The sequence below is a fragment of the Ceratotherium simum genome, chromosome 1, assembly GCF_057802395.1.
Source record: "Ceratotherium simum simum isolate JZ-2026a chromosome 1, ASM5780239v1, whole genome shotgun sequence".
Classification (NCBI taxonomy): domain Eukaryota; kingdom Metazoa; phylum Chordata; class Mammalia; order Perissodactyla; family Rhinocerotidae; genus Ceratotherium; species Ceratotherium simum.
This window is the reverse complement of record NC_141900.1, coordinates 107,132,426-107,155,592: the sequence shown is the minus strand read 5'-3', so window position 1 is coordinate 107,155,592 and position 23,167 is coordinate 107,132,426. Positions and strand designations below refer to the sequence as shown.

The window sequence follows — 23,167 nt, the reverse complement described above, 5'->3', positions numbered from 1 at the left end:
TAAATTTAAGGCAATTCCAACTAATCTCCCAAAAATGTTTTTAAAAGAACTGAACAAACTTATTTAAACTCTGTGTATGTGTGTGTCTGCACACACACACACACACACACACACACACACACACACACACGCGAAGCGCCCAAGATCACCAAGACGTTCCTCAAAAACACGGTCAGGGGACTAGATGTACCAATGTCCATCTAGTACAATAGATATACTAACGCCTATTGTCTAATAGGTCTAATGTCAGACCTACCACAAGCTATGGTAATTAAGAATGTATGGTTCTGTTTCACTGATAGACAGAAGACCAGTGGAACATAACAGAGCGTCTGAAACCAAACCCCCACATGAAGAGCTGACAAAGGGCAGAGGTAGCCCTAAAGATCAGTAAGGAAGGAAAGACTTTTTCAATAAATGGTTCTGGGACAATCGTTTATTGCTATACAAAAATAATCGTAAGTATGCTTCACACCCTATCCCAAGATCAATTTCAGATGGGTTAAGGAAATGAAATTACAAAAATTTTAGAAGATATTGTAGGAGAATATTTTTATGCCCTCAGGGAAGGGAAGAATTTCTTTAAAAAGACATAAAAAATGCAATCCATAAACAAATAAATTTGATTTCATTGAAAGTAACATCTTTTTCTACCAAAGTATATCAAAAGGAGAGCGAAAAGACAAGCTATAAAATGAGAGAAAATATTGGCAATACTAAAATGGACAAATAATTATAATTCAAAATATTATAAAGAAATTGTATACATTAACAAGAAAGGGACAAACAACCCAAAAGAAAAATAAGTAAAAGACATGAACTGACAGAAAGATATGAACCTTATTAGTAATCAACTATATGCACATTAAAACCTGCAGAAACTTTGCCACATGTGCACCAGGAGGCGTGAGCAAAAATGTACACAGCAATTCTGTAACAAATTTAAAAACTAACTGGATATAAACTGCGTATCCATGGACAAGAGACTGGATAAACGGATTGTGATATATTTGTATAAGAGTCTACCATATAGTATCGAAAAAGATTCAATTATAGCTACAGGTATCAATATTCATAAATATCACAGGTGAGCGCAGAAATCAAGTAAAGGAGTATATAGATGTACACTAACAGTTACAGAAAGTTAAAAACGTAAATGATACACTGTTTAGGGATTCATAAGTATGTGGTTAAACTGTTTTACAAAGCAGCAGGGAAGCATACAGAAACTTAGGCGCAGCGGTCGGATGGGACACAAAGGGATGGGACTCAGTCTACCGCCATCTTCGTCATGGTCCATGCTGAGTTGAGGATATATTCGTGTTCATTTTATTATTCTTTATACTTCATGTATATCCTTTCGTCTTTAAAAAGTTTTTCATTAAGATATAAAAATACATCTGAAACAAAAAATAGTTAAATGTAGAAAACTAAAAAAAAATATGTAGAAGTCACCCCTTGGGGAAGGGGACACATACAATTTTCTGTGTTTAGTCCTCCTCTAAAAGGGCTCCGCACATCACCTAAATGTGAGTACGTCATGCTGGACTCATGATCCAGTTTCTCACAGGAGGAACATTTTATTCCCGTTGGGGTTTAGTGTCTGCTCTGGGGCTCTGAAAGCTCTTTTATGGAACCTGCAAAGATTTCAGATGGAAATATCACAGTTAGGTCAATATTTCACTTCCTTTAAGGACGCTAGCAGAGAGAAAGATAAGTGTGTTAGATGAATTACACCAGAGGCTGTATCAGGAGACAGCCAGTTTCTAGATATTGCAAACGAAGTTCTTATGGATTGTCTTGAATACAAATATCATCATTCACAGTAATAATAACACTTTGTATTTGCAGGACATTCAAAAGATTTTCAAAGACTTTTCATGGACATGAACTCATTTGGTCTTGAGATAAGTCATTCTAGCTTTTCAGCTGAGGACGCTGAGCCCAGATGTACAGTTTGGGGCAAAGAAAGAAGCAGAGGTGGGTTTCAGTTCCGATAACATCCCTAACAGGTCATCTGGGGAAAATTATTTACATTTTCTGAACAGCTATTTTCTCGCTGCTGAATGGAGATCTGGTGAACAAAATGCCTAGCCTGGTGACTGGGGCAGCGGAAGCCCGAAATCAAGTGTTGCCATCATCGTTATTATCACGTCCCAGCCTAGACAGCCACGTAGTGATGACTCAGTCTCTGAAACCCAGTGCTTTGGTCAGTCCAGGCTGTCTGTTTAGTATACTTTATTGCTTCTAGGTTTGATCAGAGAAAATCACACAAAAATGGATTAATATTACATAAAACATCTACCAGTGTGGGCAATGACTCCTCACCCAGGGTTAGAGGAAAAAGAAAATGAAACAATTTTGTAACATCCTGATCTTAACTTTGATTTGAATGGATTGGCCAGGACCAACGTCAACTGCAGAGCAGCTGGCCCACGCCTGGACGTGCCTGTTCACCTCACTGACTACGGCTGCCTCTTGGAAGTGATGGTTTCACCAGAAATGTTCTGATGACTGGCGATTTTATATGTACACACTCCTTTGTTATAGGCCTGGTGATTAAAAACAATCTCACAGAGTCTTTGTTTTGTCATGAAGTTGGAATTGTGACCATGAGGCTGCAGAGTTTATTGAAGAGGCCATCCAGTCCCCATTCTGCCTGCCAGCATCTAAACCTGTGATGCTCAAATCTGGCTGCACATGAGAAGCACCTGGGGAGTTTAAAATCCACCAATGCCCAAGCCTCACCCTGGCCCAAAGACACCAGAATGGGCGTGGAGCCAAGGCACTAGTCCATATAGAAGTTAATGTAGCTGAGTTAAGAACCATTAGTCTCAACAATCATCTACACCATAACCTTTTTGTTTCACTAAATGTGCACGAGGCTGTTGAACCCTTGGCCAATAAAATTTTAGGGTTATTGGAAGAAAGGATTTACAGACTCTGCTACCTCAATGGGAAATTACAAATATGCTGGCACATTTCTTGATGGCACAGGAGGTAAGTGGCAGGCCTACCAGCTGCTTGACAGGCTGGCTTTGTTATGACACAGATTTAGGGTTCAGATACGATTCAGCAGGGATTCGGGGAGATGGCTAATGCTATGTAACAACAAGATGTGCTATAGCTAGGTTTGACTGTGTTTCATCAGTCTAGAATAGATAGTTCACTTTTCCGTTGACTGGCTGATTTATGCTTTTATTATTTTGTGCCTTTTGGTAGATTTTTGGAGTCAACTACTCTTGTAAGGCAGTAACACAGGAAATTTAAAAGACAGAAGTCACTAAGCAAGTCCGTCATGAACCTTGTCCTGTGATTAGACTTATGGGAAATAGGGAGCAGTTACTTCTGAGGACATTTCGATGACTCAATTTCCGTTAAATATTCCATTTCTCAGCTAATTTAAAAAATACGAGCTTGTATGGCTAGGGACAAAATTAGTTAAATACATGTACATGCAATTATAATTTTTTAAATCTGGAAGTTTACTGGAATTTCACTGAGCCTGAGCTTGAACTTGAACATGATGTCATGGGTAATTATGACTCATTTGGAGGCCAAGAAGGTTAAGATTTAAGGGAGGTATGTCACAGGTTATGGCCCAAGATGGAAGGCCAGCTACAATAGGTGAAAATACAGAAAAAATATGACAGATGTGCCTTAGGTTTATGCTTACATCAGAAAAGGTCATTGATTTTCACCTTGGGTAAACAATATGCCTTAATTGATTGGGTCCCTCGTTCAGCCTTTGAATACTTAGTCAATGTTACTAACAGTCAAGTCTATACTACGGGGCTGAGAATACACTAGGGAATAAGAGAAAGTTCTTAAGGAACTTACAGTCTGCTGGGGAAGAAAAATAAGACAATAGGACATAACCGCACAATGTGATAAGCGTGGCAATGATGGTAACGGCACAGCGGTAGGAGAGCAGGCAGAAGGGTCTCTAGCCCACTCTCGGCTGTGGGGTGAGACTCTGGGAGAATTCCTGAAGGCAGGGAGGGCTAAGCTGAGACTTGAAAGGCAGGGTGGCTTCAACCAGGCAAAGGAGTTGGGTGAGGGGTGGGATTAAGTGTGGTTCTGGACTGAAGGGACAGCAAGTACAAAGGCATTGAGCTGAGAGAGGGTCTGGGACATTTGGGGAACTGGACACAGTTCATAATGGCCAGTCCTCAGCCTGGGGAGTTAGGCAGCTGCAGATGTCAGGGAGAGCACATCAGGAAGGCTTTTGCTCAGCGTGTTAAGGGGTTTGGGCTTTATCCTAAAGGCACTGCAACAGTGGAAGGATTTTACATAGGAAAGTGGACATGGTCACTCAGTTGCAGAATGGAGAACATTCTGGAGCAGGAACAGTTCAGGGAGGGAGACCAGGCAGGCAGCTATTACAGGAATCCAGATGTGAAGTGATGGTGGGAATGGAGAGGAGAGGATGGGTTTTAACAACACCAAGAAAATAGAATTCACAGGAGTTGTTGATGGATCAAGACAGGGATGAGGAAGGCAAAAGACTCAAGAATGCCAGGTTTCTGACTTGGGCAACTGAAGAGATGGGGGTGCCATTCACTGATTTGGGATTATTGCCAGGAGAGCCACAGAAAGTTGGCGGAAACAATGGTGAGTTCAGATTGTGGATAAGCTGAGTCTGGTATTGCTGAGAAGCCCAGGGGAGTACACAGCAGTCATTGCTCACGGTGGGAACGGACCCAGGAGAGATCTGGGCTGGAGGCGCAGATCTGTAGACTCAGAGGGCAAAGTCAAATGAAAGTGTTGGCCTGGACTTGGCTTACCAACATGTATAATTTACACTAATTAAATCAGGCCCAACTGAGGAAATTAAAACATAATGCCAGCTGTTAATGGCCATTGAAGCCATTGTAGGAAAAACTAAAACCATCTAGATAAATGATTAGGTTTCCAAATTGAAGAACAAACAGAAAAATCAATTCACTAATTTGCTAGTTGTTCTTTATAGTAGAAATAGCCGAACTAGATTTTAGTCATGATCTACACGAAAATAAACACAGTCTAAAATAAATACAACTGGATCTGTTTTTAAACGGACTCATCAATTATCTAAGCTCCCTTGTATCCTTGTTCTATCATAAGTAGACAGCTGTGTTCCCCAGGAGTCAGGGAAGTAAAATAAAACCTCATGGATCACGGGAGCAACCATGTCAAAGGGCAGAAAGACAATGGTAGCAAGAAAGGTTCTTTTAAAAAGTGAAGTATTATGACTTTTCAGTATCTATAATTGATTTGCTATAATCAAGAAGAGCTAACAAAATGCTATAAAGGAGGAGTCCTGTGAAGTCCATTTTGAAGAAAAGGCAGGAGGAATCATTTGCAAATAATTGATTAGAAGCCCCTAAAATGTCTCCAAAAGTTCTTGAAAGCATCTTGTTTCAAGCAGGTTGAATAATTCCTGTTCTGTGCCCCAGTCTGTCTCCATGCTGTCTACCAATCCAGACGCAATGACCGGAGGCCGAGGGAGGATTGCACAGCAGTGAGGCCTGCCCGCTCCCGCTGATATTAGACAGAACGGGACCACCCGGTGTCCTGGTGGGATAAGGACAGGGGTGGTTTCATCCTGTGAATTCCTGTGGAAAACCAAGGAGTTCTGACCCTCTGGTCAGAATGCTCAGTTCGCCTGTTCTTCTTGACAAGTTTTAGTAGTGAAATCTCACATCTTTGTTTTGAGATCTTTCATAGCATGACAAACACTTTAAGCAAAAAACGTCTGACTCAAAAATCCAGAATTCCTTTCATGGTGTTGCTTATAATCTGAACTGCTGAGTTAATTCAGCATCAGACAAGTTGTTAAACCTTAAAATTTTTAGATTAGCTTAACATCAAGTTTTTCCCATTGCCATGGATTTTGGACCTTATGCCCATAAATCTGACATTTAATTTTACTTTCCCTTCTGGATATCATTCATTTGACAAAGATCTGTTGAGAACCTGCACTCTGCTCAATACGGAGCAACGGGCCATGGAAGATCAAACTGTGATGGAAAACATTCTCTGTCCTTGAACAGCTTACATTTGGTCTGGGAAATAAAGTTATTCAAAAGTGAAATAGTTGAATAATAAAACAAGGAAGCCTATGATTAACTGCTCCAATAAGTGGGACTGACAGTGTAATGCAGTTTAGAGGAAGAAAAAGTCATGGTTATTCTACATAGACTAGGAGATGGAGCCATTACTTGATATTCTCCAATTGTGAACCATTTTCGGAATTATGATAAAGAGGTGTTCCCTCCACCCAAACAGGAGAAGTCCACGAAGCAGGCTATAAAAGCCCATTACCGGCACTAAGGAGAATTCTTAGCAGCACAAACAGTGTGGATCATCTGAGGCTACTGGAAAAGACTCCAAATTTCCAGAACCTGCTCTCTCCACGTAATAGGAAAGATGGGTTTGCCCATGGCTGCAAATATAACTGTGGCCTCCACTCCCCATCCTAATGTCTAAAAAGGTTATTTTAATTTATAACTGCCTTGTTACATTACCTAAGGAATCCATCATTAAATGCACTCTTTCTTAATGTAGAACTCTGGCCCTGCTTTTAAATTCTGTTTGATAGATTATCCTGAAATTCTCTAACCTAATATTGCCACGGCTGATGTGGGCACCCTTCTAAATTAGATTTTTCATAAGAAATAATACACTGCTTCCATCACAATTGCATTAGGGAAGCTCTGACGAGGAAGAGAACGTGGCTTATCCTCACAGACCAACGTGCACACAACTAGGACAGGCCCAGTTTTCAACCTTAAACCCCCCTTTTTCTTAATTTTGCTTTGGCTTACAAGTGAGTTCTGGAAAATATCTCTGAAGGGTCTGCAGCAGAGCCGGGGAGAAAGGATACATTTGCACAGTGCTTTGAAACCAACGGAATTAAAGGCACGTCATCCCTGAGGACTGGTTTATTCACGTTTGTACCCCCAAAAGCACTGCACTTCACCCTCCATGGGGCTTGAGCACATGTCTATTGAGTGGAATTCCTAAACCTCATAGTTGGCAATAAATTTTCTTTTCTTTTCAATTTTTAATGAGTATATAATGTTGTTGTATCCAAGAAACTTTTAGAAGTGGGAAAAGTGCCCATAATGTGGCCAGGCCAAATAATTCTCTTTCCCCATATGCAAACATACACCAATCTGCTTATTTTAGTCCTAAAATTATTTAATAGATGACATATTTCCCATGTTCATACATAGTCTACCTTATAATTTTTAATGGTTGTATAATAGCCCATCCTGTCAACGTACCATACTTTACCAAATTGCTCTCCTATTAACGTAGGATAATTACAGCCTTTAAAAATTATTATTACAGGTAACAGCGTTATGATTGTGTTTGGCTATATCACTTGTGGCTTCTCTTTAAAGGGGATTTCTGTGCTACAGTGTGAGAATGTCTTTATGACTCTTACTACAAATTTTTGTACTGTTTTAAGAATGAATTTTCTCTTATGCCCCTACTGTATATTCATACAGCATGACAAAAGTCAAAAAAATAAACTCCACAATTTACTATTAACATTGTTTCCCTCACTTCCTTTATAATCCCACGAATTAGGAAGTTGCTTTTGTGTTTTGAAATCCCCATTTCTTCAGAGAGCCTGCTGGTCTAAGGAAAAAGCCCCGAAAACCACTTCCTAATTCTCCTCATTCTTTAACTATAACCCCCAGGTAGCTCTGCTCTCCTGCCCCATCCATGCAGGTTCAAAAACTCAGCTTATTTACTTGAGTACCAGTGAATGTTAAAGTGATTGAGTCCCACAGAGCCAGGAAGTGATAACATATTGTGTTAAATTTGAAAAGCATCCTTGATGAGCTGGTAAGTCACTCACTAACCCGCTTCATCCATTATTTGAGGATACATAAGGCGATTTCCATGCCGGCGATATTAATTGCTTGGCTACTGTCATGGACTTCAGTGCCCATGATGAATGTTTTTACAATGAATACCAAATTAACCCAAACTGATTAGAGGCTTTTATAAGTTATTAATGGGATGTCACTTCAGTCTGGTCCTCTCCATGTATGCGACATTTCATTAAATAATCTCCTCTTGCTGGAAAGATCAATCTTTCTCCCCTCATTGGACTTGTCAACGTCGATCAAACGCTCCCTGCCCCCTTTGTTACTTGGAACTGGGTGAGCAATAACGCCCTTGGGGTTGGCTGTGACCTAAGGGAGGCAGCCCGTCCCATTTCTGCTCAGTTCCCTGGTGGCTGCCCAGGTAAGGAGAGAGAACCGCTGACCAGCTGGCGGTCCCAGGACTGGGAGATCTGCTTCCCCAGGGGGCTGAGAGAAGGAAGCAGGAGGACATCCAGGCTTTTTTTTAGTTTTTTTTTCTCCCAGCTTTATTGAGAGATAATTGACACATAACACTGTGTGAGTTTAAGGTGTACCATGTGCTGGTTTGATACTCTTCTCTTTTGCAGAACGATTACCCCCATGGGATTAGCTAACACTTCCATCCCATCACGTGGTTACCATTTCATAAGTCAGACAGAGAAAGACAAATACTGTATGATATCACTTATATGTGGAATCTAAAAAAGCTGAACTCATAGAAACCGAGAGTAGAGTGGTGGTCATGAAGGGCTGGGGGGAGGGGGAAATGAGAAGATATTGGTCAAAGGCACAAACTTCCAGATAGAAGACAAACACATTTTGGGGATCTATTGCCCAGGCTTCTCATAAGGAACATATTCTTTCTGTTCAAGGGATAATTTCTGGGGTGGCATCAGAGCAGGGGAATCGCTGTCACCTGGTAATGGCCTTCTTTAAAGAGACAGACACTTACAAACCTACGCAGAGCTAAAGGTTTAGAGGAATAAGAATTGACGGTATGTTTTCTGAACATCATCCCTTAACCCTCACGAGTTGGAGAAGAGTCAGAGAAGAGATTGAGCATTTTGGACACACACCCAGATCCCCGTGTATATCCTGCATCTCCCTGCTTTATCAAGTGCAGCCTAACTCACTTCCGACACATACCAAACTTTCATTTGATGAAATTCTTATTTTTTTCTCATTCTCTACATTTTGGTTAAGCCAAGTAATAATCTTAATAGCAACAACAACAATAAAAGCCATCATTTATCGAGTACTTTCTTTATACTAGGTTCTTTAGTATACACACTTTAAATAGATTAACTTAATCCGTACAGTGACCCCCACAAGATACACACAATTATCTCCATTTTACAGATGGGGAAACTAAGGCTTTGAGAGATTAAGCATCTTAATCAAGATCACGCCTTTAGTAAGTGCCAGAACCAAGGTCTGAATGTGGCCCTTTTGACTCCAAAGCTTTTGTTATTAATGGCCCTTGAAAAACAGAACAAACTAAATAAAACGTTCTTTCCCTTCTGAGGCTCAAAATCAGGACCTTCGGATTCTGAGACTGAGGAGATGGCCATGACACCTTGACGGGGTTTCTAGATCGGGGCTTCTAGGTTTAAAGTCGGGTCAGTTCCTGGGTTCCCGCTGTCTCGCTCCCGGCGTGGTGGCCGGTGTCCTGGCTGCACCGGCTGGCTCAGTGCTGCAGTGAGCCCCACCCACACGGCCCCCCAGTCTGCACTCTGTATCACACTGAGAGCGGATGGTCCTCCCCACGCTGCCAACCTTTTCATAGAAGCCCACGCCTGAGAGACGCACGAAGCAAATGCACTTCCCCCCTAAAGATCTATTGTCTATCTGCCCTTTATTCCATTTAACAAAGTGGTTGGTGTTTCAAGAACAATCTCTCCATCTAGTATCTTATGTCGAGTTATTGACATTTTGGTAGCATGATTTTTTACAACGTCAATGGACTACTTTTAAAAATTCCTTTTCTTTAAAGAGAAACCCAAATGCCGTGAAGTGACCCAGTGTGGGAGCAAGAAACTTGCAGCTCTGGTTTTTCTGAGTCCCTCACTGACTCACAGAAAAACCTGTGAAAACACTTCTTTGGGAGGGGAGTGTGAGCCGATTCTCGAGAACGGGCGAAGTAAGACTCTCACTCTTTTTTGCCGTTGACATGTTAGAAAGAAAACTAACCTCCTTCAATGAAATGGTGCTGTTAAGTAGACGGAAAAACAGCACTGAGACAGAAGGACTAAAAGGAAGTCGATTTTTAAAGTTTAGTTTCCTTAGAATGGACTCAGTCCTTCAAGACCACAGCTGTCACGTCACACGCCTCAGAAAGTGTACAGACACTAAGGTGGGGGATGGCCCAGGGCTCATGGAAAGGTGCCCCGTCAGGTAACTCAGAGAACGCAGGTGTGAAAGGTTCCCATGAGGAAGGAAAGCCCGATGGACGTGTGGGCTGGAGAGAATCAACCACAACAGGTGATCTGGTCAGTCCCTGAAGGAGGCCTAGACTTCAAGGTCTTGGCTGAGACTTTTTGCTGAGAGCTGAACTGGTCTGAGGGGAACAATATTAGGTGAGCAGGGCATGACCGCTGAGTTGATGAGGCCTTCGGGAGGGCCTTGTCCCAGGCAGCATCATACTATCAAGAGTGGAGGATCCAAGAGTCTTGGTTAAAAACAAGATCAGCACACAGGGAGGGCAGTCACCCACTCCTGCAGCCCCTGCTGTGGACAGGACACCTCGCTCAGGTGGAGTGCACGGAGATGCGGCAGGAAGGGTTGAGGAACATTTCCGAGGGTGACCGTGCAAGAGGGCAGAGCAACACGAAGCAGTCGCCGTTGCTGAGAGCTAGTAAACGCAGTGATAGATACGTCTCCCACGAGAAGCTGAAGTCAGCAAGTAAGGAACCACGCCTCTCCTCTGCCTCCCCAGAACCTGGCAGAAGGCCTGGAACACAGGAAGTGTTTCCGAGGAATTCATTGAAACAGTAAATGAAAGAGTGAACAAATGAATGTCGAAATTGCATACACAAAAGGACTGGTCCTCCGGGTCCTTTCCGTTGAGCTGGCTGACTGGCCACAGCAATCCTTGATCAAATCTGTCACTCCAGAGAGTCCTAGGAGTTGGGCGAATGTTTGAGAGTCCAGACTGCCCTGCCCCTGAGACCCTGTCAGGGGAGCTGCTATCTGAACCATTTATTGATAAGTTATCTATCCTTGACTTTCCCTGGAAAAGTATCCTCAGGTCTAACAAGCCACATGATCAAGGCAATTCTTCATAAACTCCAGCTGAAATCCCCCCATTTTGGTAAACATAGTTCATTTTATTCTCTTGTCTTCAGGGAGACACAGAACAGCCGCTGGCTGTTGTCCGTCCCACAGCCTTCCACGCCCTGGGAGATTATGGGTAAGTTGGTTCCTCTTCTAGGCGGGAAAGCGGAGCCTGTGGGCATTCCTCAGTTTTCTTCCCTCGGGGTTGTCATCACCCCCACCCCACCATGGCTCCCAGAAGACAGCTCCGGCCCCAGCTCCAGCAGCTCTCTAGACAACTACTCTCCTTGCTCTTCATTTTTCACGTTCTGAAGCTGTCTCTGCACTGAAGACTTCCCAATGCACTTATTAAACATCTCTTTCCAAGCTGGTCATTTATCACCATCGCAGTAGCAGGCCAACCAGAGAGACACCATGCTCTTTGTCTCCGATCTTCTGAGTGTACCAGCAAAGATTCCAGCCCTGAATTCTTAATGTTGTCTAATGCTGTGCAGTCGTATTTGCCAAAATTTCCATAGCACTTGGTTCCCAAGGAAAACATTGATATGCAGCAAACTGACATAAGTTCCCTATGCTTGCATATTAACCTGCTAAGGCACCTGAAGAGGCTGTCCCTCCAGGTGTGTTGCGTGCCGTAAGTGCAACGAAGGCCACTGCAGCTGCCCTCAAAGTGTGTTTGTTTTTCTTAAATGTCGCTAGCAGAGAAGACATATAAGGAAATGAACGGATATCTCCAAACAGACAATTTAATCATATTCTAGGTTAGCAGAGACAAAACCTCATGTAAATAGACAAACACGCCTGGGGGGCAGGGCTTCATAAACTGATCAAAGAAAAGAAACTCAGAGGAGTTCTCAATTTAGGCAGAGGTTCATCTGCTGAAGATAAATGGAGAAAGACAGTACGGAGAGAAATTTTGAAATAGCATGTTTTTCATGTAAATCTTTATATACACTGACTTCATGAAGTCTGAGAGAAGGGGAAGCATGGGGAGGCAGCTGGTCAACCTTTTACATGTGTTTTCTCATTTAATCCTGTTTAGTCGAGCCAGATCCATTTTCCTACTTCTAGGCTCAGTAGATAATGTCAAATTCTGGAAACAACCTGGTTCTCCGTCATGAACAACTAAGACCATGACCATCACCATTTCAGAAACAAATTTCTGGCAGGATGGAGGCCTCTCCAGGTTCAAGCTTTTCCCTGTCCTCTAACAACGCATGGGCCGGGCAGGCTGTATTTATTACCTATGATGTGATCTGAAGGTCTAACAAAATGTACTCTGTAAGGTATGAGCCACTCCTTGGAGGCCACGTAGAGGCACTGGAGAAAATGCCTATAGCCCTCTCCTGGGACCGTGTCATCCTCCTGTGATCTATGGGTTCCTGAACCAGAAGTATCACAAAATCACTCACACAAGGAGGGGATGATGCTCGGAAGCTCTCTGGTGAACTTTAGCTGCAGCTGTGTTCTCTGTTCCTGGAGGAGAATTACTCATTTCAGTTTGACTCATTATAATTAGAGTAGATTTCCTTTGGGGAGCAATGTTTACTTTTTAAAATAGAACGGCAGCGAGGGAGTTGTGAGTGCTTGCACGGCCTCCTCGGGGGCTGTGGATCCCCCTGCAGTGACCGCATGCACCCAGAGTACCTGTCAGCAGGAGGCTGCTCCAGGGTCAGGCTTTCCCCGGTTGAGGACGGCTAGCAGAGCATATGATCCTCTAAAACAAGGGTCAGCAAACCCAGCCTGCAGGCCAAAGGACCTGTTTTTGTAAATAAAGTTTTATTGGAACACAGCAATGTCCCTTTGTTTCTATATTGCCTACAGCTGCCTTCTCTCTGCAACAGCGAAGCGGAGTAGTGGCGACCGGGACCGTGTGGGCCTGTGCAGCCTAAAACATGTACTACCCGGCCTCTTATGGAAAAAGTGTGCTGACTCCTGCTCCATCACGTAGGATGCTCTCTCAATGATGAGTTATATTGCCTAGTATACTCACTACAAGACCTGTATAATAAAAATCCCAAAGTTTAAAAAAGTTTAAGAACTCAAAAATTCCATGAGCACATTAGTACTTTTGGTACTAAGCCCAAATATTAGCAATTACTACTTAACATTCATTTCCTTGAAGCAGAAAGGAAGTTGCACTTCCCTCACTGTTAGTAAGATCCTCGACATACGCATAGACTCTGGCTATCTGCCTCGCTCCACCTGCTTCATGCTCAAGTGGTTAAGGACCACAAGAATATATTAACTATTTAATTAATCAGTCCGTTCATGCATTCATTCTTTACCTCAACAGATACTTACTGAGTGCCACGTGCTGTGCGGGGCACTCAGAACCCAAAGATGAAGAGTGCTGACTGCTGAGGCAGAGGCCGCCCAACCGAGCAGAGACTCAACGTGCAGCAAGGAACAGGATGAGACAGGAGTTTGCACGGGGTGACTTGGGAGCCCGGAGAGGGCCACCTAGCAGTGAGGGGAGGGGAGCCAGGGAGCTTTCTCAGAGAAGCTGACACCTGTCTAGTTCTGTTGCTGGTTATTCTTTAAGAGATTACATATGATAACTTCTGCAATCACCTAACCCTCCCCTGTCCACTGGGGAGTGACATGAGAGTGAAGTCAGTTGTCCCAGAGGCAGCAGTGGCTTCAGGCAGTGAAGGGGCAGGCCTAAGGAGGAAGGAGTCTGGAGAGTGACCAACCGGAACGCCATCTGCCTCCAGATTCCAGGCACAATTCTGAAGGGCGTGCACGTGCATGCGCACACACCTCCTCCTCCAGACTCCAGGCATAATTCTGAAGCGTGTGCACATGTGGGCACACACACACCTCCTCCTCCAGACTCCAGGTATAATTCTGAAGCACATGCATGTGTGTGCACACACATACCTCCTCCTCCAAATTCCAGGTATAATTCTGAAGTGCGTGCAACCCCCCCCCCACTCCAGGCATAATTCTGAAGGGTGTGCCCGTGCGTGTGCACACACACACCTCCTCCTCCAGACATAATTCTGAAGCGTGTGCACAAGCATGCACACACACCTCCTCCTCCAGATTCCAGGCATAATTCTGAAGCGTGTGCACGTGCGTGTGCACACACACCTCTTCCTTTGGCAATTGTGGGCTAATTTTTCTCTAAATCGCAAGCCCTGTCCAGAAGGCAGGACTAGGCTGCACAACCTCTGTTATAGTGTCTGGCCTCTCACATGTGCCAAGGTGACGTGTGAGTCTACAAGCTGAGTGATAATCCCTGGGCGACAAGGAAGGAGGCAGCAGGTCTGGTGGAAAGAGGCCTTGCCCAGTGCTCAAGTCACGATGTCCTCTTCCTGAGGACTATAAAGAGGCTGCACAATGACGACTCGGTAAGGTTGCCCATTCCCGCTGCTCTCCCGGAGTGGTGGGATGAGGCCAGGGTGTGATCCTCCCGAAGGATCCGTGGAGAACAGGGATAGCCCTCTGTGGAAGGCTTTAGTCACTGACTTTCTGAGGGATCTGATGTCAACTATTAGAGATCCAGTCACATGAGCCTTGAACACTTAGGTCCTCTACAATCTCCTACAAAATTGCAGGTTTTCTTTGTGTGAGAGTTGTCTGAGAGTTGGCACCTTTGAGGAAAGACAGATTTTGTGTCCTCATGACTGAGTTGACTGATTGTGGCCCCTCTGCCCAGTCAGCTTGCAATGTCCTCCCAACCTCCTGTCACACTCTCATTTTCATTGGTTAAATGTGCTTTTCAAAATATCTGATTGTCCAGTGTGTAGCATCAGAGACACTTCACTAATAGCTAATATAGTTTTGTGGCCTATATCCTCCTGTTTCTTTAAATCAATTCAAGGCAATGGTTTAATATACAACCAGGAAAATATAATTGTACTACTGGGAAAAATAAGACAATTTCAATTCCTAAGACAGTGGACAGCCTATCCAACACAATCTCGCCCCGAACTTTTTATGTTTTGTTTTTTGAGGAAGATAGCCCTGAGCTAACACCTGTTGCCAATCCTCCTCTTTTTGCTGAGGAAGACTGGTGCTGGGCTAACATCCGTGCCCATCTTCCTCCACTCTATATGGGACGCCACCACAGCATGGCTTAACAAGCGGTGTGTCGGTGCACACCCGGGATCCGAACCTGCGAACCCCGGGCCGCTGAAGCGGAGCGGGCAAATTTAACCGCTGCACCACCACGCTGGGCCCCCAGATTTTTTAAAATGATCATTTTCTGTGCCGTTTTAGGGAAAGAGAGTTTTTAAAATGCAGCTTTAGTTAACCAGCTTAAACATGCAGAAGAAAATGGTGACGTGAACACAGCAAAAACATTACTTGATCTTCAAACTGTGGGACTTTCTGCAAAGTGTGATGTAATCTCTTGAAATTAAGCTAAATAGAACTGATAAATATCATCTGGTTTTAGATAAATGCAAGGCGAGAGCTGAACAAACCTGAGGGATCCCCTTACCCAAGCTGTCACTCACTAGCTGGGCCCGCTGACTGCGGCCTGACACCACTGAGCGGCCCAGCATCAGCTAGTTCGTGAACACCCCCGGTGAGAACCTTCGTCTTACAACCGTTTATTCAGAGCCTTTTTACTACACCATCCTTGCTATTCACAGTTTCTCCAAACACCTTAGTTTTGCCAATATGGGTGGGAATCCATGAAGATGTCTGATGTAAAGCCGAGAGGCCGCACGAGCTGTGGGGAATCGCATGGTGATGCTCCTTACAGGGGGCCCAGGCCCTGCGCAGCCAGCACATCTACTTTCTTCCTAAAACTCTGAAATGAGCCAGAGTTCCAAGAACAAAATGAAGGAAACTTTCAGTGTTCCACGGTTCTGATAACTCCCATTGGCTGCCCTTCTGATGAGGTTTAGCTCTGAGTTCACAGTAGGTCTGTGGTCTACACGCAGCGACAGTTAGAGACCGCTGTAGGAGATCGGATATGGGAACCAAAGCATACGCCATTCCAATTTCAAGAGAAATCTCTACCGAAAAAGAAGTGCCCATTTTACATACGCAGACACCCTGGTGGACTTACCCAAAATTTAATTTACACACACACAGAGACTGAGTACAAGGAGATATATTCATCCCATAAAATGCAAACTTCATCAAAATCAAAACATGGTCACTGAACTTGATTTCCTTACCAGCTGTTGGCCCGTAGGGCCCCATCCTGCATACTGAAGTTTTGCATTGCTGACTTCTGGTGGATCTAGACTTTGAGGATCCCTGAAAGAAAAAACAACAACAAAGCAAATGGTGGGAAACAAGAATTTAAGATGCTATAATTTTATCCTCCAGCTATACCTTCCTCCTTTCTCCTCCCATTGCATCAATTTCAGGAGCTTGGGTTACTAAATAATATGTCTCATTCAGCCTCCATTAGATTTCTTCAGACGTCTGTAATTTACATGAAGCTGAAATAGCTCCATCATTGCCTAACCAAAATAGTAAATATTCATCAAGAGAGAACAGGCAGAGAGGTCTGTAGATCAATTTTTAAAGTCTCCAGAATGGTCAAAATTAAAAACGGAAATGCATAGCTATGCAGTAATAAATCCCCATAACTTATATCTCCATCTGTGGCTTTCCTAGCAGATAAGTTTTCTCTAAGCATAATGTCAGTCATTCTGACCCTCTAAAACCAGTGGCCTCAGAACAGATTCCACCCTTAGGTTTGTGTTGATAGGGAGGAAGGGAGGGAGGGGGAGAGAGAGAGAAGAAGGAGTAAGGGAATGATTGAAAGATTTTTTTCCTTTCAAACATCACTTACATTTTTCATTCTTCATTTATTGATATGCAAAATACCACGCTAACAAAATCCTGCATATGTACTTAGGTAAAGGTCATAATGAATAAAAGTCATAATGAAAAAACCTAACACTTTTATAAGTATTAAATATTTCAGTATATTTTGTAGCTACCACTGTCTACAGTGTGTAGAAAAGACTGATTTTCCTATTTCAGACGACGCCACTCCCCATGAAGAATTATATCTGTGTTCTGCTGAATAGAGCAGACTCCGTCAGGTGAGCACCCTATCCCTTGGCTATAATGTTTCTTATGCAGAAGACATAGTTGTGAATGCGCTCATTCATCCATAGAGAGACTATGGTTGAATGGTCTTTGGAAAAGGAAGATGCTGAATTTTAGGAGTTGCCTGAACAAAGGAGATGAGGCAAGAAGGGAAGGGAGGTGAAGTGGGTTGACTCACCAGGAAATTCTAAAGTAATTGCTAAACAATATTACCATGACAAAACAGAATACACTTAAGGGTAAAAAGTGTTGGAGAAGGCAAGCTAGTCTGCAACGCCCTGGGGTAGTTGTAGATGGTGTCCCTGGATCTGGAGAAACCAGGGAAGCCTGAAGATAGGGTAATAAGGTAGCAGGTAAGGGCTGACAGTGGTAATAGGAATCAGCTGGGAAGGCCGATGTGGGGCAGTCAGAAAAGTAAGGGAGGTCTTAATAGCCCAGGTTCCAAGTGAATTTTGACAAACCCTCCCACTTCTATGGTTTTAATGTTTCAAAGTATTTTCATAAACATGAGTGATTTCCACTTTAACCTTGTGTGCAGAAAGTCTTTCTAAGGATGACTCAAAATCTAGAAGTGATAAAATGAAAGAGTAATAAAATTGACTACATAAAAATTTAAAAATTTTTGCATGACAAAAACATCACAAACAAAAAACAACTTACAAACTGGGAGAAAATATTCATAACATATACCATGGACAAATGGCTAATATCCCTAAAATATAAAGAACTCTAAAATACTGAGGTTACAAAAGACCAAAAAAAAAAAACAGAAATATGAGAAAAACACATAAATGGACAATTCACAAAAGATATAAAAATGGTCCTCAAATGTATTAAAAAGTACTCAAACATGCAAAATTAGAAAAATACAAATTGAAACTACATTGAACTATCATTTCTCACCTATGAAACTGGCCCCAAAGAAAGAAAGAAAGAAAGAAAAGCATGATGCATTGTGCTGGTGCTGGTGAGGCCATGGGGAAACAGGCATTCTCATACTTTGCTGGTGGAGATGCAAATTGGTACAATCCTTTCAGAGGGAAACTTGGCAATACCCCATAAAATGCACACTTAACTTTTGACATAGAACACTTCCTGGAAGATACACCTCCAACAATACAAAAATACCTATACAGAAGGTTATATTCATTGCAGCATTGTAATTACAAAATATTGGAAACAATATGCGGTTGAATAAACTGTGGTACACTCATATAGCAGAGTATGGTACCGCTGTGAAAAGGACCAAGATCTCTATAAACTGATATGGAGTTATGCAAAGCCCAATAGAGAATCCATAGTACATGATCCATCACATAAGAAAGAGATATAAGAAAATATACATGTATCTCCTCATTTGTGAAAAAAAGAAACACAGGAAGCATAAATCAGAGGCCAGAGATTGGTTGTGTATAGGGTGCAGGGGCAAAGAAGGAGGGATTGGGAAATGGGGTCACTGGGATGAGGAGAGAGGAGCACATTTCTGGTATATTTAATGGTATAACAGTCTGTCTTAGACCATAGTAGGGTTTCACAACATCTTTACACACTCCAAAAATAAAACAAACAATGGAAAACAACCAGGATGTGGGGGAATCCAAAATGGAATAGAAACACTAAGAACAGAACAGAACCATATTACAGATGAAGTGCAAAACCACACTGAAGGGGTGGGGAAGAAAAGAACCAACATAAGCAACTTAGGAAAAAGCATCTTGACTGGATGCCATGAATATGAAGACAAAAGGAACCACTGTAATGTCGTGAGTCCATGTGTTTCTCACAGGGATGTGGGTTAGCAATCTGAAACTACTTTACATAAATACTAGAATCAGACTACTGTAAAATATATAAATATCTTGGAGATAATGAGAGCTAGGTTTCTCACCGTTGGAGAAAAAAGCTATAAGGAGAATGGGAAGACTAAAAGAAACTGTGTGATGCTGGGTTGGAATCAGAGGTTATCAGTCTAAACTCACGGTTTTTAATGTATACACAGATAGATCCAAAATACAGACATGTGTGTCCCCACAGACTAGTATACGTGCATATATATCTCTGCTCTGTTCAGGGAGAGGCTCAGTAACAATGAGCACACCCAGTGTCCACATCTTGGTCTCTAAACACCATCTTCCAAAAAAGGTAAATAGGACTCCTTGGAGAAGTAACTGTATTCAGGCTGGAGAAGGAAAAATACAGGGTGAGTCTGGAAGTAAGGACATACTCAATCAAGATAGAGTCTTGTTGAAAGAATGCAGAAGCTAATGCAAAGAGGTTTCTCATGAACAAAGCCAGAATAATTTGAGCAACAAAATAATTAATGACAGTATCAGATTAACTCATAGAATAAAATAAATATCCAAGAGTCCATATTAGTATAAATAAGTAATCAAATAAATAAACAAACGGGGGAGGAGAGCCAGCTCTTCTTCACAATAGAATCCAGTTAATAAATATAGAAGGAAGGAAGGAAGGAAAGAGCATATCCCATGGACTAACACCACAGCAATGAATGTTGCAGACAAGATCCACTAAAATTAGTGGGTGGAAGTTTGAAGAGAAACAGAATTTTCATAGTCTCGAAGGATCTCCCCCAAGATACTTATCAATCACAAAGGGAACAATGGCAACTTTGCAGTGGAGAAACGAGGCAGACAGCAGCTTAACCAAGAGAGGAAGGTCAGCGGCACCAGAAATTAGACACAATAACATCATGAACCCTTGGGGGTGACGCCCTGAGAAGGACAAAGCATCATATATGTGGTATTTTTGCCAAAAATGCATAACTTCACTCCAATCATGAGAAAACTTCAGACAAACCCAAATTGAGGCACACTTCACAAAATAGCTAACCAGAAATCTTCAGGAGGGTCAAGGTCATGAAAGACAAGGAAAGACTGAGGAAATGTTTCAGATGGAAGAGGACTGAGAATAAATAACATCTAAAGGAATGTGGGATCCTGAGGCAGAAAAAAGACATTGGTAGAAAAATGGGTAAAATTCAAATAAGGCCTGTAGTTGAATTAATAATATTGTACCAATGTTAATTTCCTGTTCTTGATCATTCTACTGTGGTTATAAAATACACTAACAGCAGGAGAAGTGGGGTGAGGACTATAAGAGAATTCTTTGTACTATTTTTGCAACTTTTCTTTGTCTAAAATACTTCAAAATAAAAAGCTAAAAAAATCCAAAGAATTTTAATAGCTTATCTCATTGGTTATACAAATTATTACAGAAAGGAAAGAAAAGTTAGAAAATTTCCCTTGCAACATACTGTGATCTTGATATTGAATTGAAAAAAAATTACTTTCACGTCTAGCACAGCCTAGGCACTCAATACATGCATTTGAATAAACAAACAAATGAATAAGTATTGGTGGGTTATGGCGGTGGTGCTAAGTAAAAGTCCTTTTGCAAGTTTAAGACAAACTTAATGAATTCACCTGGCCTGGGCTTATTTAGAATTTTCCAATCACAGAGGACAGGCTAGGAGACCAGAAAGAAATGTTTAAATTCCATAGCTTTACTTAATACTGAAATTCACTCTGTTAGATTACGATTTCCAGCAGGTGTCTGGGATATTCGGGAACAGCAGGAGATTAACTTCTCTTTAACAAGCGTAAATTCCCATAAATGCTAACCGGAAAAGGAATCTCCAAATGGATAATGTGCTCAGAAGACCGTAGGGGCACCAGGGCAGATACGTCATGTCACACACACCTTCCAACTTGATTACCTTTACTCCTCTGTGCCCGGAGACCTCTACTCCCTCTCTGAAGCTAAAACACACTTCCCTCCCCTCGTCGCCAACACATCAGACAAGTCTCTACAGCACAGAGGCAGCAAAGCAATAGGAAACACCGCGGGCTAGAGATCCCAAGTCTGGCACCCGAGCTCCAGCATCACGACACACTGATCACATGGTCAGTGCAACTCTCTGAGGAGCCCTGGTTCCTTCTCCCGAGGAATGGGGAATAACCACCCTTGCCCCCACCGAATGGCCACGAAAATCAAGAGGAACAATGAATAGTCCACGCTAAAGAAGTAATTGTTTTTATTTCTTTCTAGCTAGTGAATCTCTGTCTCTCTAAGGTAAACCACCGGCTCCAAGATGCCAGAAGTGAGTTGCCTCCTGGATTTGGCGCCATCTGTCTGAAGAAAAACTCCAAAGTGTACCTCACACAGGGGAGGAAGCTGGGATGTGGCGGGAAGGACTCCAAGAGGCTGTAAATTTAATTCTGAATTCTGCTGCTAACTAGCAGTAGGGCTGGGGGTAACAGAGAAACTTAATGTTTGTTTCCTTGTGTGTAAAATGGGAATAATAATGCTTGTCTCATAGGGTCGGACTCAGTAATACACTGTATAGGAGAAAACAGAACTTACCTAGTAAATATTCGATAAAAGCCCGTTTATTCACTGGTAAATGTAAATATTTAGGTCGACCATGCACCACTATCTACACGTAACTTTACAAAAGGTCCAATAATGTATCAGATATAAGAACGAATTTACTCTATGAACTCGGCAACCAAACAAATGGCTTAAATTCCTGTATTACACGGGAGCTTGGGTTTAGGTGCCTCAGCCCTCCGCCACGCCCTCCTCATTTGTTTCTATGAAATAAACCTGTATTTTTGCATTGCAATGAGATGGTATCAGATTCTTATGCTCTCAGGTTAAAAGTGGATTTCAGGGTGATCTCTTCCAACTTCCCCTCCACGTGGGGGTCTCTTCTCCAATGACTGACTTGATGGTCACTCATCCTCTGCTTAAACCCCCCATTGAATGGCTTCCCTGGCACAGTCCTTTCTCTGCCCCAGCCTATTAAATGCTCAACTTGGGTTTGTGCTCAATCCACCCCCTCATAGAAATACCTAGACCACTGGGAACTACCAGAGCAACACACAGAGCGAAATGTAGTCTCTAACCTCAGCTGGATACTAACCCGTCTCATCATTACAACCAAGTCTTGGTTAGTGACGTTCTTCTCAATGACGATTCCAATCTTTCCTGCTCTTTTCACACCCCCTTTTATCTACTGCCCCCCTTCCTCTGAGCAGATGACCACACATGGCAGACAGGAAGGGCACTATTCTGATCACCTTCCAGGAAGAACTTGCTGTTCAGCTGCAAGGTGCACTGATGGCTCCCAGCTGTTCACGTCATCAGAGCTGGCTTCCGCTGCAAGCCCAGGTCACTCACGCTCTTGTGGGGCAGCCCCCTGCCAACAACTGAGCATGGCGAGGATCCTGGAGGCTGACATGTCCACCAGTGCGGCGCCCTCTACCAGGCAACCTTTGCTCTGAGCTTCCTGTTGGATTGTCCCAGGTGGTCAAATCTGCATGAGTCTGAGGCCACTCCTGCTTCCTTCCCCCTTTCTCTTCTCAGCTGTCACATTGGCACAGTGGCCTGAAGCCTTTCCCTTCAGTCCTGCTTGCTCCCCCTCTTGTCTTTCACAGGCATCAGTTGCAATAATCCTTCTGCACACTCAGCCTTTGCTTCTGGGAACACTCAGCTGGCACCCAGGCTCCCTGCCACTGAGGCAGCTGTGCTCCCTCCACCCACACACGTGGGTACCTGTCCATCCTGCCTCGGTCTCAGAGCACGAGGCATCCCCTTTCCTGTCTAGGCTGGCTCCTCCCTTTCTACCTCCTTTTCCATTCCAGCCTAGAACCACCAAATCCCTTCCTTTCCCCTTACTTTCTTGGTAAATTTTTATTAGTTATTATTTTTTAATTAATAAACTTTATTTTCCAGAGCAGTTTTAGGTTTACAGAAAAACTGAGCAGAAACTAGAGTTCCCATAGACCCCCTCTGCCCTGCCCTCAGTTTCTTGAATTATTAACATCTTGCATTGGTGTGGTATATATGTTACAATTGATGCATCAATATCGATACACTATTATTAACTAAATTTTATAGTTTACATTAGAATTCACTCTTTGCCTTGTATGTTCTATGGGTTTTGACAAATGCACAATCTCACGTATCCGCCATTA

At 42.9% G+C, this 23,167-nt stretch overlaps 1 protein-coding gene across 2 annotated transcripts in view; it reads right to left on the bottom strand.

The window, feature by feature from the left end:
* The window catches only part of DPP6 (dipeptidyl peptidase like 6), a 746,707-nt gene that overhangs the window by 175,079 nt on the left and 548,461 nt on the right, over window positions 1-23,167 (bottom strand). For both annotated transcript variants that reach the window (XM_004430585.3, XM_004430586.3), the window contains exon 7: window positions 16,277-16,358. In XM_004430585.3, coding sequence (XP_004430642.1) covers window positions 16,277-16,358 — 82 coding nt within the window. The remainder of the gene's footprint in view (window positions 1-16,276; window positions 16,359-23,167) is intronic.